The 17,528-nt window shown below is 28.6% G+C and overlaps 1 protein-coding gene across 1 annotated transcript; it reads left to right on the top strand.

Annotated features, from left to right (window-relative positions):
- Positions 1–1,740: 1,740 nt before the first annotated feature.
- LOC105112964 (glutamine synthetase cytosolic isozyme 1-1) lies at positions 1,741–6,543 on the top strand. Its single transcript, XM_011008908.1, has 13 exons — positions 1,741–1,976; positions 2,069–2,108; positions 2,193–2,296; positions 2,501–2,549; positions 2,639–2,745; positions 4,945–5,032; positions 5,124–5,252; positions 5,336–5,410; positions 5,498–5,551; positions 5,643–5,680; positions 5,810–5,969; positions 6,080–6,140; positions 6,228–6,543. The coding sequence occupies exons 1-13, from the start codon at positions 1,903–1,905 to the stop codon at positions 6,317–6,319; spliced, it is 1,071 nt and encodes a 356-aa protein (XP_011007210.1). The 5' UTR covers positions 1,741–1,902; the 3' UTR covers positions 6,320–6,543.
- The last annotated feature ends 10,985 nt before the right edge of the window (positions 6,544–17,528 follow it).

Raw genomic sequence — 17,528 nt, 5'->3', positions numbered from 1 at the left:
CAAATATAAGGTTTGCCTTTAGGGGTATTTTAGTATTTTTCACATGGGTATTTTGTGTAATTAAAAGGGTCATAAGGGTGTTTTGGTATTTTTATATTTTTTTAATTGTATAATCCAAAAGCTGCTAGTTTGTGTTCCACACACTAGGGGGCGTATGTAACGCCGCTTGGTAATCAAATTTGGCTATTTGTTGTTTTTTAAAATGCGCAACTATGCTCTCTTTCATATAGTGTGACGCGTGTAGGCTAATAATGGTTGAATTGCCACCAATGATCAATTTTTTTAGTTTTTTCTTTCTTTTCTCTCTCTTGATAGCTAAAGTACACAATTGTCCTCTTTACTTGTTGTTTTTCAATTTTAGTTTTTATTTTTTATTTTTTTATTTTATTGTTATTCCTTTTATAGAAGGTTTTTTTTTTTCAATTTTGTCCTTCAAATGCAATTTCTCATATGTTTGTTTTTTATTTTAGTTCTCATTCTTTTAATTTCTTATTTTTTTTATTTCTTTTATAATTCCACCATTACTATTATTATCAATAAGTAATATCATCATTATTATAAGTAATAATTATGATGATAATGAAAAGAATAAAAATAATAATATTATTAGTTATAGTAGTAGTGTAATAATTATAAAAATAGTATAAGCAATAATAATAATAATAATAATAACAACGATAAATGTAGTAATCACGATAATAATACTTATAATAATTATGATATTACTTATTAATAATAGTAGTAATAGTGATAGTTATAATGATAGTGACAATATTAGTAATAATAATAATAACAATAAAAATAATAATTATTATAATAATAATAATGATTATTTATCATTCAATATTATATTTGTTGAGAATTGAGTTTCACTATTTTTTCATGTATGGTATTTTTTTTTATCTAATATCCTTATTACTAGTTTGAAAAGTTTACATGGCTCGATGTTATTTTTTATTTTTTATCTTTTTTTTTTAATTTTATTATTTAACATTAGTTTTTGAAGAAAAAAATCATTCAGGTTTCCTTTAAACCTATTTAATAAACTAATTCATATCGAGCTAACTCTTGAAGATTTATAGTCTTACTTGAGTTTATAGCATTGCAAAAAATCTTCGCATTATTAATAAATTTTTTTATGTTTTTAAAAAATGATTCCACATATGATGAAACATTGACAAATAAACTAATTTATATGAAACTAGTTTAAGATTTAAAACATTTAAAATATTTTTTTAATATTTTTAATATTTTTTATTATTTAAAAAATAAATTGATATTAACTCGTTACATAATGCAAACTAATCTACATGTTAGATAGATAATTTAATTTGCTTATCCCTATTTACATATATTTGGTAGTGTAATATATTTTTTTTGTTATTTAAAAAATAAATTGATATTGACTCATTACAGAATGTGAATTAATATACTTGTTAGATAAATAATTTAATTTGCTTATCAGTATTTATATATATTTGGTAGTGTAATATATTTTTTTGGGTATAATTATTTTAAGGTAAGACAACATGTTTATTTTTTAAAAAATTAGTTATCGAATACAAAATCCATTCTTTTATAATTATATAATTACGGATTATATATTTTTGCATAAAAAGTTTATAATTAATTTTTTTAATACAAATATTTTTTAACCACAAATTTCATAAACTTGATCGGTGCTCCTTGACTTGGGGGATGCAAAGTTCGTGTTGAATATTCTTCCTAGAACTTTCGCTGAATTCATGTTTTACCTCCTTGTTTGTTGGAAAATTTAATAAGGTGGCATTGACTTGGAAAATCTCCTCTCCTTAACAACCCCCGCCACGCCTTCCTTTCTCCTCTCCTCTCCTCTTGATTATTTGACTATTGCCACTCTCCACCCTCTTCACAGCATCAACGATGTCTCTCCTTAATGATCTCATCAACATCAATCTCTCTGATACTACTGAAAAGATCATTGCTGAATACATATGGTACTCTCTTTTTTCCCCTCTTTCGTCTACGATCATGATCACCAAGTTGTTTCACTCATGTTAACACCTTTTGTTTTGGTGTGTGTTTGTAGGATTGGTGGATCTGGAATGGACTTGAGGAGCAAAGCAAGGGTGGGGTTTATTTTCTTTCTTTTTTGGAGTTCTTGATCACTTGGGGCCAGTGTTTTACCTTCAGTTTTGTTATGTATTTAACAGACTCTGCCAGGTCCCGTGACCGACCCTGCCAAACTTCCCAAATGGAACTATGATGGTTCTAGCACAGGCCAGGCCCCTGGTGAAGACAGTGAGGTCATTTTGTAGTATGTACCAATCTTTCATCACTCTTAATTTGCATATCACTTTGCTTTCGATCTTGATCAGTGGCCATGCTATGATTTCTCGACGAGTAATGGTAGATCTTGCTGAGTATTTTTCTTGAAATAAGAGGGTTCGATCAACAGGTTTTTTCTCCCTCTGCATCTAACATTTTGATCCCTTTACTTCTTGAATCTTGACTGTATCAGCCCACAAGCAATATTCAAGGATCCGTTTAGAAAAGGAAACAACATCTTGGTAATTAATTCTTGGCCGTTAGATTCAATTTTCTCGAATCTATCCCGTGAAGGGGAAATAATGTCTCTTGGGCTTGAACCAAATTTTAGGTGATGTGTGATGCCTACACACCAGCTGGTGAGCCAATTCCAACAAACAAGAGGTTCAATGCTGCCAAGATCTTTAGCAACCCTGCTATTGCAGCTGAGGAGCCATGGTAATCACCTTTCCTGATTCTACAGGAGAAAACATACCTATCATATCTCTCTGAAAAATAATAGCTTTTATATATATAATACAGTATGTAGTAACATATTATACACATAGATATGTAAAATATAATATGGTTTTGTGGTTATCACATGCCAGATGGCATTTATTGTGTTACAGTAAATAATATTTTATATTTTTAGATTATTTTATTGTATTAGTATCAAAAATAATTTTTTAATATATTTTTATATAAAAAATATTTTAAAAAATAACCCACGAATCAAATACCATCTAATACGTTGGCAATTTTGGTTGTGATTTACGGTGGTGTCCTTTCCGAGGGGTCCAAAGCCATTATTTTTCTTTTCTTTAAAATGACTTTTTTTTTTTGCCTCTGTATATGAAGCACATCCGCACCCCAACTCGGCACAGATGGTGCCCTTTGGAATCTTAAAATGGTCAAAGTCATTGTCTTTATCGATAGCAATGGTTAATATGTATGAATTTTTTAACCACGAGTTGGTGGGATGTGTGCATAGCTTAGTTGCCATTAATATTTTCCTCAGCCTAAAGATTTTTTTGTTTTGGCTAAAAGTCCATTGACTTAATTATATAATTTTGTAAAACTGAAAAAGGGGTGTTTTTTTACTATTTATCCAACATGGATTTAAGCATTTTTTAGAGCTTAGTTTATTTTTACATTTCATAAATATTTTTGAAAAAAAATTATATTTTTTTCTTTATCTTAAATGATTTTTTTATATATATTTTCAAACTATTTTGATATACAAATATCAAAAATTAATTTAAAAAAATTAATATTTTTTATAAAAAAAAATCACTACCACAATATCTAAAAGGTTCCTAGTCATTCAGTTATAGCTATTTTTAAAAATGTGTTAGATTTGTAGTTATCTTATAATACCACATACAAATCTTTCATGCTTAACCATAGATTTAGGGCTTAAAAGTATGAAATTCATATAGAAACTGAACTCTTTGGTTTTGTTTCACCAACTTATTTATGGTAATAAGAAGATTTAGAGATAAATAAGTGTACAGTTTTAATTGTTTTGTCATGCTATATGTCTTGATCTGTCTAAAGAGAGGATATGATAGACTCGCTCACATATAAATTGCTTTGCATTGTTGTTGGAAACTTTCTTGTTAACATCATGATCATCATCACAGGAATTAAAATAAATTGTTGACATTATTATTCTATCTATTTATACAACTTGCACATTTTCTACAAAGTTTCTTGTTTCAATAATTTGAACTATGTGAGGTCATCTAGCTTCTAATGCAACTAGGGCTTGAACCAAGCAATCGTTTGTCCTACATGGACAGCCGGATTGATTTGTGTTATGGGTCGGCTTTGTGTTTCTATAGCATTTTATCTTCTGTATATCACTTTCTTTACACTTCATGATTGAATAATTTATATGGGGTTTCAAATTTATTTGTTTATACTTCATATGGAGTCAACTATTGGGGCATGAATTAGTCAACATTGGGCTTTAGTGTTTTATAAAACAAGGTTCGGAAATTGCTCTATGCTATGATAACATTTTGTCAACATGATGTTTTTTTTTTTCCAAGGGTTGACTTTCTTTCCAATTGTTTGCCTAACCTTTCTTTTCTATGAAAATAATAATTTCAGAAAAAAAAACTCTTTTGGTTTAGGACTTTGCCTTTCCCAAGTGGATGTCTGCGAATAAAAAAAAACCCTTCTGGTTAGGTGTCCGCTACTGTGACAGAATCAAGTGCTTAGCTACCACCTTACAATAATGACTTTATAGGATTTAGTAGCTGGTTGGTCATATGCTGGCATGTGAGGATCAGTTAGCATCAGAAAACAACAATGGTTTTGACCAAATCCTTCAACTATCTTGATGATCATGTCTTTCACTTCTTACTAATGTGCTCCTACACCGTAATACAAGAATGTAAAGAATCTTGTACACCTAGAATGCTGTTTTCTACCACAACAACAAAGGTCAATCAGCGTAAACTGGCTCAAGATCTATCCAGAAACCAATAATTATATTCATTAGCTTGCAAAAAACAGAATTATTTATCAGTAGCAATTATATTTTGTTTCATGATATTCTGGGATCGCCTTCTTTTATTGCATTGACCATAAATTTGATTTCAGTTAGCATTGATAATTAATTCTGGATGTCTTGTATGCTATGATCAGGTATGGAATTGAACAAGAATACACTCTTCTCCAGAAGGACACCAATTGGCCTCTTGGATGGCCAGTCGGTGGCTTCCCTGGTCCCCAGGTTCGGAGTTTGTTTCGATATCTTCCGAGCATGATTAATAAAATAAATTATCAGAATGTCACTCTACAAGTTCTGTGTTCATGTAATTCAGGGTCCATACTACTGTGGAGTGGGGGCTGACAAATCTTTTGGCCGTGATATTGTTGACTCCCACTACAAGGCATGCTTGTATGCTGGCATCAACATCAGTGGTATCAATGGTGAAGTCATGCCTGGTCAGGTATGCTTTTGATTGCCATTGTTGTTTTGCTGGTCTAATAAACTTATTTAGTATTCGTGCTTATGTGTTGGATTAATTGACAGTGGGAATTCCAAGTTGGTCCAGCCGTAGGAATCTCTGCTGGTGATGAAGTGTGGGTTGCTCGATACATTCTTGAGGTATGTCACAACTACAAAGACATTCTTGTCGATATATTTTCCTTTTAAATGGAATCTTCCAACATCTTATTTCGCTTGGTCACACAGAGAATTGCTGAAATCGCTGGCGTCGTGGTTTCTTTTGACCCGAAACCAATCCCGGTTTGTCTTCCTTACAATCTGTTTTTTTGTCAGCTTGTTTCAGAACGTCGTGCATTTAATTAAATCACTTGTTTTTCATATCCATGTCCAGGGTGACTGGAATGGTGCTGGTGCTCACACAAACTACAGGTAACGTAACGCACTAAACCAAAATCTTTTAAACGAGCTCGCTACATGCTCATAGACCTTCGATTCTTTAGAGCTTAAACATTTAGAAAATGTACTTGTTGATGGTTTGGCTTTCATTTTTCCCCTCAGCACCAAGTCGATGAGAAATGATGGAGGGCTTGCCGTGATCAAGAAGGCCATCGAGAAGCTTGGTCTGCGCCACAAGGAACACATAGCTGCCTACGGAGAGGGCAATGAGAGAAGGCTGACAGGTCGCCATGAGACTGCTGATATCAACACTTTCTCCTGGGTAAGTTCAGCTCCTTAATTTCCTTTTTTTTCTTTCACACACTATAGAACCATGCCATCCTTTTAATTGGCTTTCTGTTTAGTAACTTCTTCACTTTCCAAACCATACAGGGTGTTGCAAACAGGGGAGCATCTGTCCGCGTTGGTCGTGATACTGAGAAAGATGGAAAAGGTAAAGCACATCCTGTTGATTTGGATTCATGACCTCACAATTTCAAATTAAGAGCATAAGCTTATATATCTTTGTTATAATTGACAGGTTACTTTGAAGATAGAAGGCCAGCATCCAACATGGATCCCTATGTTGTCACATCAATGATAGCTGAAACTACCATTACCTGGAAGCCATAGAGAGGGAATTGAGTATTGGAAGATGATGGATGACAACAATTTCTAAATTTCTCTCGATCCAAGAATAATCAATAACTCTATTTGTTTTTCTCTGCTTTGGATTGATGGATTGCTTTTCATTCTGTTCCCATTTTTCTTATGGTTTCCTTTAAATGCCATTCTGATGGCTGTTGATCAGTTATGAACATATCCACCTCCTGTTTAATAAAAAGGTAGTTTAATTAGCCGTCGTAGTGTTCTGCGAAGGTGTTTAAGATCATCCATAGCTGTGCTTATCTGTCATGAATCAAAACATGCTTGCACACTCAACCAAATCCATAAGAAAGATGTCTCCAGCGCCAGGGAATAGTAGCATCAAATGATTCATAAGCCCAGGCAAGCAAGAAATTTCTGACGGCGTTTTTTGTGTGTTTGTTTCTTTCTTCGAGGTGCATTCAGGAAATAACTAAAATAATACCAATAGTTGTTAGTTATTCCCCATCAACATAAAATTTCCTGGTTCCGGCAATCAACTGGTATCCATTTCTGAAAATTTCCTGAAAGGTTCTCTTTGTTCTTTGTTCTTTTGATATTTCTATCCACTGCCAAGGAGAAAGAAATGCTTGGATTGATGAGAATTCTGTGGCTTTTGATTCAAGATGGTCTTCATCTACATTACGGAGTGTAATCCTCTCTCCCAATCCAAGACGACCACCCCGCTGTCTCTGTGATTACTGATTAGAAGCGGAGACCCCCTAGTGAAAATCCCAGGTCTAAACTGCTTGGACATCCCTTTGGAGACCTTGAAGGTTTTTTCTTTTTGGTTACTTTGATGTGGAACCTGAAAGAAGTTTGTTAATCAGCAAGAAGAAGTAATATGAATTCTCAAGAAATCTGTTAACTGCTGCAAGACACCGTTGCTTTTTGGCTGGAGATGGTGGCACCAACAGAAACAACAACGAAAAGAGCGAAAGCATGGGCGATAGCTGCAGTGAGTCCAGGGGGCAGCAGCCGCAGCACTGTCTGTGACTTTGGCAAGGGCCATGTCGAACCCTTCATTGGCAAAGACAATAATAAGAAGGGTGGAGATGAACTCAGCCAAGGCTTCCTTCAAGGCATCGAGCGGAGTCGGCTCATGGTAGCGGCCCACGACCATGTTTTTCATAAAGATCAGACGATGGAGATTGCTTTTGTGTTTTTTTTTAAAAAAAACACTGACCACACATTAGCTTTCGTGTTTTGGTTAAAATATTATTTTTTTAATTAATTAATTATTATATATCATAATTCTATATAAATTTTATTAAAAAGTTTTTATTGTTATGAAAAAAAATAATCTAATTTATATATAATATTAAACACATAATAGGAGTACTGGTCTTAGCAAACCTGTTGTATTTGTTTTTCTATATAAATTTTAAAAGTGACAGCTATTGATATTAAAAATGTGACTCTATACAGTTTAAAATAATTTTCTTTTTCTTTTCTATAATTAAATATATATGTATTTAATATTTACAAGTATTTAAATTGATTTAGATTTTCAAGAAAATATTAGTAAACTTGATTCATTGTTTTGAATTATTGATCAATCAATTGTAAAAGAATATATAATTTTATTTAATTACATTAAAAAAATTCTTTTCCTCTCTTGTAGTTTTTTTTTTTAATATTTCTTCTTGTATAATTATAGTTAAAGAGAATATGTTAATCCATATATTTATACCATAAACATTACTTTTTTAAAAAAAATATATCAAATTTAAATTATCTTTTGTGTAACAATAAAAGAGTCTAAACTTTATAATTATAATTAAAACATGCTTAAATATTATCAAAAAAAATTGGAATTCAAATCTGAAATATCTTGGTGAATCTTCTTCTAAAGATTTTTCTCTTGGTTAATCTTCCTCAAAATATTTAAAAAAAAATTGATAATTAAATAGAGATAGATAGAGTTATCATTAACTATAAATCTTGAATGCATTGAGAATTTAGTGTGATCCCCTCGTATGGCATGGCACCGTGTAAATTTTTTTCACAATGACTTTATTTTTGTTATTTTTTTAAATTTAACCCTTATTTAACTTAATTATAGGCCAAGTTGTTAGGGAACGGTGAGATTGAAAAATAGGGATCCAAGTAAAAAACACAGATAAAATGGATGGCAGAGTTTGGATAAAAAGTTTATTATGGTCCTCATACTTTCTAAATTATAAATATTACAATTTAAGGGCAAAATCAATTTTGATCCTAAATCTTTTTATTATTATTATTTTTTGTTGTTAGTTTGAAAAATATGAGAGAAAATTAGCAAAACCCAACACTAAAGAGAGAAGATTTATGTTGGCATCGATTTTAACATAAAGAACAATCAGTATTATAGCTCGTTTGTTTACGCGACTGCGGCTGCGTTTTAATTAAAACGCAGTTTGCAGCCGTTTGGTAAAGCAAAAAATTGATTTACTGTGTATGGATCCCACATAATTTTCACGGTTGAAACGCAGTTAATAAAAAGCAGAGAAATGCTACTTCTCATTTACTGTTTGTGTTAATTGCACTGTTCATCAAACTGTTCATACAGGTTTTTTTTTTTTAATATTCATTTAATTTTATTAATATTTTTTTGTAGGTTTTTTTTTTTAGTATTCATTTAATTTTATTTTCAAAAGCTTTTTTAACCAAAAACATTAAACTATTTTTTCTTCAACTTCAATTTCAACCACAGTTTTAACCAAATACCTATTTTTTCAAACCAACCTCAACTAAAAGTACTTTTTATAAAACAACTTTTTTCAAACCACAACCACAACATCTACCGCAACACCAAACACACTCTTACTGTCTAGTTGTTTCTTTTGATGAATGGAATTCATATTAGATTTTTTTAATCTTGAAATTACTTAAAAAAACAAATCTAAACTTGATAAGATATTTTATTTCAAGTTGATTTCAAGTTTTGAAATGATTTTTTTTAGTTTTTTGAGATTATGAAAGAGTTTTTCAAGTTACTTAAGATGTTTTCTAGATATTTTTGGTAAAACAAAGTTGAAAAATCACTTTCAGGTAAAAAAAAACTTCTCTCTTTATTTTTCAAGTCATCATAGTGCTCGAAAAATGAACGTTATCAAACAATATATTATGTGACTTCTTTTTTTCATAATAAATGCCTTATCAAAAATAAAAATAAGGGCAACACTAGCTTTTTTTAAAAAAAAATACTTTTTTAATTAATTTTTTTAAAGTAATTTTTAAAATTATATTTAAATTAATACTCATTCTTTTTTTTTACCTAACCTCTTTTTAAATAACAGTTATTTTTTAGTTATTTTATATTTATTTAAATTTTTAAGAGATTATTTTAATACATCTATAATTTTTTTATGTTTTATATAAATGAAACTTATTTTAAAAAAATACAAATATTTATTTTCAGATTATATTTTTAATATGTGTAACATTAAATAATATTTTTTTATCATTTATTTTATTTAATCAATTTCATATGTATATATTCTTATTATTTTTTAATTAAACAAAAAATATTTTTTATGGTCATAGATCTAAGTTGCAATATCAAATATCTTGGTTTATATTTGATTTTTATTTTTTTTATCTTCAATTATGATTAATAACTTTTTATTTATTTATTAATATAAATAGTTTTTCATTTATTTTATTAGATGTATATATAAATTTTCATTTTTTTTATATAAAAAAATCGTTCAACACATTTATATACTTTTTTTTTCCAAAAAAAAAAATATCCACGCCAGATAGCTGGTTCTTACCATAAAGGGCACATAATACCCAGGGTTTTATGAAGCAACAAAATATCTCCCACATGTCGATATGGATAAATGAGAGGTTGAACTAAGAAGAAATTGCAAATATGGTAAATAATTATATTGTGATAACTAAAACTTTACTTTAATTTATGTATGCCTCAATCTTTTTTTATTTTTTAATATATATTTTTTAAAATTTCATTGTTATGCTTGATGATTAAGAGTATGTTTATCTATACGTCAGTGACTATGTTTTACAAAAATCACAAATTAATTGTATTTGATTAAAGTTTAAATAGGTGTTTTTTAAATATAAGACTCATAAAAATAATAATGAAATGCAGTTTTAAAAGCAGCAGGATTTAGCTGCTTCGCCAGCACTATTTATTTTTGTTAAGTGAATGGTTTAGAGTCAATAAATTCACTATGCACATAAGTAAACATATGAACAGTGCAATGAAATTTTTCACTGTTCACATAGAAAGAGCAGCATATTGACATAAAACACAATTAGTCTTTATTCACTTGCTGAACAATGAAAGAATCCATTTTTTTAATTGTATTTTATAAAAAAATTAGTGTTTAATATTATTTAATAATATTATATAAATTATAGGGAAATCGTATAGTGGCGTAATATTTATAGAATTTGATCGCAATTCTAATTTTATTCTTGATGATATTTTACCTACTGTTGTTGCATGCTTAAAAAACTAAGAAAACTGTAGTCCTTATTAGATATATTTTATATATGATGAAATTATAGATAGTTTAATAAAATAATAAAAAAACACTTTATATAAAGTATTATTTATTTTATGCTGTTTTAACCAAACATGTATACAAAGGTGGAGTGAAGGGGGGGCAAGCAAGGGTTCGGGTCCCTGCAAGACTTTTATTTATTTATTAAATGTAAGGTGCTATAATAGGCTATAAAGTGATCAAAAAAGTGCCTATGTGGAAAATAATAGGCGACAAAGTGCTTACATGGAAAGAAAGAAAAAAAAATAAAGTGATCAATGTGTTTATTTGTCTTTTCTCCCCCTGTAGACTACAAGGTACAACCCTAATATAAATGCTTGCAATTGGCAACGCAACCGGTCAAAATAAAAACAACAATAAAGATATAGATCACAAATATAATTTTTGTGTGGAAAGATTGAAGTAAAGTACTGTTTAATTTATCTTTTAATAAACAAAACAAGGTAATTGAATATCAATAACTTAAATTTTAAATATATTTTTATTTTGTGATTGAGATGTTTATTAAGAATTTGATGAGATTTTTTTATAATTTTATAATATTTGCTTTTTTTTTAATCAAATTTACTAGTTCTAACAATTTTTTTTTGAATTCTTGTTATAGTGATTTTTTTTCTAATTAATTATATATATTTTATTGATTTGTTTTGATTATGCATGGATTTTTTTAATATTTTATTTTTAGCAGAGCCACTAAAATTATCAATTTTTTTCTTACGATATATGTTTTGATTTTAGGTTGAATCATGAACAAAATAAAAAGAATTGATTCTTTTTTTAAAAAAATATTGGTAACTCACAGCCTAGTGAATCAACTCCAAGTAATGTTGAAGTTATGGTTAAGCAGCCTTAATATGTTTCAGTTTACAAAGAACTTGTGCTGATAAATGAGCAGCCTCTTACTAGAATCGATATTGCTCATTTAATTAGAGATCCAAATCATCCTCAAATTTGAGAATACTCGGTTAATCACCAAGATGAAATTTGAAAGGCATACATTAATTTGGGCCCATATCAACTTTTAATGTTTGAATATCCGCTAACTGGTAAAAAACATCCTTGTTGATTTCAGTCTCATTGGTTCAAAAGTTATCCATGGATTGAATATTCAAAGAAAAGTACTGCATTTTGTTTCCCTTGCTATTTATTTCCAAGTAAACCATCTGGAAAGCCAGGATCAGACATATTTACTGTTAAAGGATTTAATTGTTGGAAGAAAGTTAATGATGGGGAATGGTGTGCTTTTTTTTACTCATATGGGAAAAAAATCTAAATTCAGCTAATAGATTTACTACTAGGTGTTTAGAAAATTTGAAAAACCAGTCATGTCATATTGAGAAGGTAGTTGAGAGACAAACTACTTAAGAAATTTAGAATAATTGATTGCGTATTAAAGCTTCAATAGATATTGTTCGTTGGCTTACATTTCAAGCATGTGCTTTTAGAAGGCATGATGAACGTCCAGAATAAAAAAACTTAGGTAATTTTCTTGAAATGATGAAACTTTTAGCATCATACAATGAACAAGTAGGTGCTCTTGTTTTGGGTAATGCTTTACAAAATGCTAAATACACCTTACATCAAATTCTAAAAGAAATTTTGCATGTCTTGGCTAGAAATGTTCATTCTTCAATTAGTCATGAGATTGGTGATGTAAGATTTTGTTTAATTATTGATAAAGCTCGAGATGAATCTAGAATAGAGCAAATGGCCTTTGTTATTAGATTTGTTGATAAAAGTGGATTTATACGACAATGATTTTTGGATATAGTTCATGTCAAAGATACAATTGTTGTAATTCTTAAAGAAGAGATTTCCTTTGTTTTATCTTATCACAATCTTGATGTTCAAAATATTAAGGGTCAAGGGTATGATGGTGCCAATAATATGCGTGGAGAGTGGAATGGTTTGCAAGCTTTATTCATTAATAATTGCTCTTATGCATATTATGTACATTGCTTAGCTCATCAATTACAATTGGCTCTTATTGATGCAGCTAGAGAAATATCTAATGTTCACACTTTTTTTTTAGAATTTGATTTTTATTATTAACATTGTTAGTGCTTCTTATAAGCGTAATGATGAATTATGGATTTTCTAAGCATCTACAATTGAACATTTAGTTAATATTGGTGAGATTGAACGGGTAAAAGAGTCAATCAAGTAGATAGTTTGCAACGACCTAGAGATAGCAGATGGAGTTTGCACTTCAAATCAATTTGCAGTTTGTTAAAAATATATGGGGCAGCTTGCTTGGTTCTTGAAAACATTGCTTTAGATTGATTTACTTATTCTCAACGTGGTGATGCGGTTTTTTCATTTAAGTTGCTAATGTCATTTGATTTTGCATTCATCTTACATATAATAAAGGATGTTATGAGAATTACTGATATGCTTTGCCAAGCCCTGCAACAAAAATCTTAACACATTTTAAATGATATACATTTGATAACTACCACAAAGACTTTAATTCAGAAGTTAAGAGATAATGGTTGGAAAACTCTTTTAGAAAAAAAATGACATCATTTTGTAAGTATCAAGACATTGATGGAAACCACACACAAAGGAGGTTCCAATCAGATTATATATTGTTAACATGATTACATTAGTCATCTTATTCAATTAATGCTAATACTTGTAAATCTCGTCAAGCATTCATGATTATAACTTATGTTAACAACAAATCAAGTTCCTTTCATAGCTCAGGTGTCGGTTATACCATACATTATGGGCTATGAAAGTGCCAAACATTTGTTGTACCAAGTGTTATGTAACATAAATCAAGATTAGTCATTTAACAAGCAAAGTATTAAAGAGTGAACAAGATAACAAATATAAAACATGTTAGTATCAAACATTAAAGTCCATATTAAGTTTACATTATACTTATTCTTACACCATTAGTGTAACCTTTTCACCTTGACATAATTAACTTAGCTAGACATAATGAAAGAAAGCAAAATAGATAAACAAAATAAGAACATAAAAGTTAACTAAGTAAAGGAAAGGAAATGAAAGGCATAAACTTAATATTAATGAAAACAAAGCATAAAAAATACAAAGAGAGAAAGGAAGAGCATGATCTTGATCTGGAAATCAAGATGCCTAAATGCATGGCAAATGCCTCCTTTTATAGGCCAAAAATGGGAACTATTGATTTGATGACTAATTGATAAGTGGGTGACCAACTTTTGACTTGGTGACAATCCTTATCTTCTCTTGTCTGCCCAAAACGTCATTGATAACGTCAAAATTGGAGCCAGTTGTAAACATGAAAGTTGTAGGCAATTGTCTCAGCTTTCTTGTGTAAAAACTTCAGCTCATTTGGACTTCTAGAACTCCAGATATGGCCAAAATACCGAACAGTGCTCGGGCTGGAAGACAGATTCGGGCTTCTTTGTTGTTGCTACAATTTGGACTTGATAATGGCCTTTTTAGATCTTGGGCTCCATATGAAAGTTGTAGGCCTATGTCTTACCTTTCCATCCATATAAATTTGACCTAAATCTGAGATATATAGCTCTAGATATGACCCAATTACCGAATAGTGTTCCGGTTTGGATTGCACCGACATCTCTTTTCTAAGTTTGGTCATCTCTTTATCCTTGCAATTTAAGTTCTTCAAGTCATCAATCAATCCTTTCATTTATGTGATAGGCCTGCATTAAAAATAGACATTTACCACAATTTATAGGTATCTTATATTATTAGATACATTCTTATAAAATATATTTTAGTTAAGGAGTTATTGATACTTCAAGTGCAAAATGATGATATAAAACCATGATAAAAATGCACTTTTAAGTACTAATCACTCGCCATAAACAAAAATTAGTAACAATTGAACATTACTACTGAGTTGATATATTTACACTATCATTGATCAACAATTGCAAAAGCTAAATAATAAATTCAATGAGTAGCGATCGAGCTTCTTAAGTTGAGCACATCTTTAGAACCTAGAAATAGCTATAAATTATTTAATATTGAAGATATATGCTTACTTGTTGACAAGTTCCATCCTCAAGATTTTTCTGACAAAAAAAAAAAAAATTCATTTAAGACTTCAGTTGCAGCATTATGAGCTTGATGTACCAAGATATCTAAAGTTAAAAAGCATGTCATCGATTACTGATTTATGTCAAGGATTGGTTGAAACAGAAAAATTAACAATTTATCCATTAGTTAACAGTTTGATTTAGCGTATTTTGACTCTTCCTGTTTTGATACTGAACGAGTTTTCTCAACGATGAAGATTGTTAAAACAAGACTTCATAATCGGATGAAGAATGTTTTTCTTGTAAATTATTTGATTGTCTACATAGAAAAAGAAATTGCTGAAAGATTCATACTTGATATGATAATTAATGATTTCTATTTTATGAAAGAACGATGGACACAATTAAAATAAATATATAAGAATTATTTTTTATTTTATTTCAAAGTTTATCAAACATAAATAATGTTTTGCTTTAGCTTATGTTTCTTATATACTTTGTATGCTTATATTTGATAGGTATAAAGACCAACAACATTAAAGTAATGGATACATTATGAAGATAAAATTAATTTCATTACTTTGACTCAATTTGATATTGCTCCAAACCTTTTACCTTATATAAAGATCATTATATGTTTGTAATAAGTTATTTAAATAAAACTAAATCATACAGATTTCTTTTACAACTCATGTACAATAAATTAAAACAAATATTATATTTTATTATATTATTTTTGGTTATCCCTAACAAATAATTCTAGCTCCACCTCTGCATATATAAATATCAAATCAACTTTAATTAAAAATATTTTTTATAAAATATTTTTTTTAAATTACAATCACAAAACTCACCATAATATCAAACACGTTCCAAATAGTTAAAAGCAACCTGAAAGGTTTGTAGCTGTGTTTTTCTTTTTCTTTTTTTTTTAACCTTTTTTTTTTAATTTAATCACCAAATTTTCTTTTAGTTTTATTTCTATGCATTAAGTTATTTTGGATTTTTGCCTTGGAATCTGTTTTGATAAACTCGCCAGGGTTCTCGGGGTGTAAAAAAAATATTTGTATTAATTGGTATTTAATTTTACAAAAATAATTTTAGTTTTATTAATTAAAAATATTTAAAATGTAAAGACCCAAATTAACATTATAGGCAAACACTAATGGTTTTTTTAACCATTAAAAATGTGCCTTTTACTTTTTCGTTATTGCCTTCAGATTTTGTCAAACTTCTTTTTCAACCCTTAAGTTTTAAAAATTATAAGTTTTGGTGTTTAATATCATTTTATTTACGCAATAATGATTGAGTTTAAAAGAGGGGAAAGAGAAATGAATTCATTTTCTCAAAAGGAGCTTAGTAGCAATGGTTTTTCTCGATAGACATGCCAAAAATAAATAAAGGTGCATTTTTTTGTTTTTTATTAAGTCAAGTTTTATTTTTAGAGTGATTCTATGATGTTTTTGAGTTTGAAAATATGTTTATGGAAGTTTTTAAGATATTTTTGAGATAATTTTAAACCAATTATATTTGTGATCTAGGTAGGCTAAGATGCGTGGATGTAATTTTTTTATAAATAAATAAATATTTTTTAATATATTTTTTTATTTTGTATTATTTATTTATTTAATTTTTAATTGATACCCTTCCTGTTACATTTTAAATTATTAATTATTTGATTAAATACAAATAATAATTTTAAAAAATAAGTTTATTAAACCCACTTCTTTTTTACTTCCCTTTTCATTTATTTCAATTATATTTATTTAATTTTATCATTTAACATTGAGTATGTATTAATTTTTTTATTTCCAATTTCATTCTTCAACCTATTTTTTTTATTTCCCCTCTTTAATCTTACATTTTCATGGTTTCAATTTTATGTTTTAATATTTGATTATTTTTGAATTGGTCTTTATAACTTATTTTAGTTTACTTTTTGTGAAGTTACCATAATTTTAAACAAATATCCCAACATTTATTTTTTTATTTTGCAAAAAAAATTATAATATAATTAAATAAAAAATAATATCATCAAACTCAATGAAATTCACAATTTGAACTGTGAGTTTTGTTGATTAAGCAGGAAAGCCCATGTTTATCTATATATTTCTTCATGGTAGTACTCAAATCATTTTAAAAATTATTTTTAGAGCCAAATCATAATTTTTATCTATCATCAAATTATTTTTAAACTTATAAAATCAATTAGGTTATAGGTTATATTAAAGTAATTTTTACATTATTTAATTTTAAATCAAGATTAGATTTAATATTTTTTCTTATAGTTAATTTATTTTATCAGAATTGCATTATAACATATAGGTTGTGAAGTAAGAGTCTGTTTAGGTATGTAATGAATATTTTTTTATTTATAATATATCAAAATAATATTTTTTAAATTTATTTTTAATTAAAAGTGCATCATAATAATTTAAAATAAAAAAATATTTTTTTAAATCATGGTTTAACCCGTAATCCTAAACAACTTCATGAATTAAAACCAGCTCCTCCATTGTTAATTCCTAGAGCCCATTTTTGTTTTTATTGTAGACAAGAGCCCATTTCCATAAAATTGGATTAATACACCTATTGGCAATTAATGGAAGATTTCTGTACTTATATTATATATACATATTTTTAATTAATGGAATAAAAAAAATAACAAAGAGCATTTAGCTT

This window comes from Populus euphratica, unplaced genomic scaffold (assembly GCF_000495115.2).
Source record: "Populus euphratica unplaced genomic scaffold, PopEup_1.0 scaffold377.1, whole genome shotgun sequence".
In the NCBI taxonomy this organism is placed as follows: domain Eukaryota; kingdom Viridiplantae; phylum Streptophyta; class Magnoliopsida; order Malpighiales; family Salicaceae; genus Populus; species Populus euphratica.
The sequence above is the reverse complement of the archived record's forward strand: the minus strand, read 5'-3'. Positions and strand labels throughout refer to the sequence as shown.

Coding starts and splice junctions, on each gene's coding strand:
- LOC105112964 (XM_011008908.1), top strand. CDS start 1,903: ATGTCTCTCCTTAATGATCTCATCAACATCAATCTCTCTGATACTACT. Junction 2,746..4,944: donor ATTGCAGCTGAGGAGCCATG/GTAATCACCTTT, acceptor TGCTATGATCAG/GTATGGAATTGAACAAGAAT. Junction 5,681..5,809: donor GGTGCTCACACAAACTACAG/GTAACGTAACGC, acceptor TTTTCCCCTCAG/CACCAAGTCGATGAGAAATG.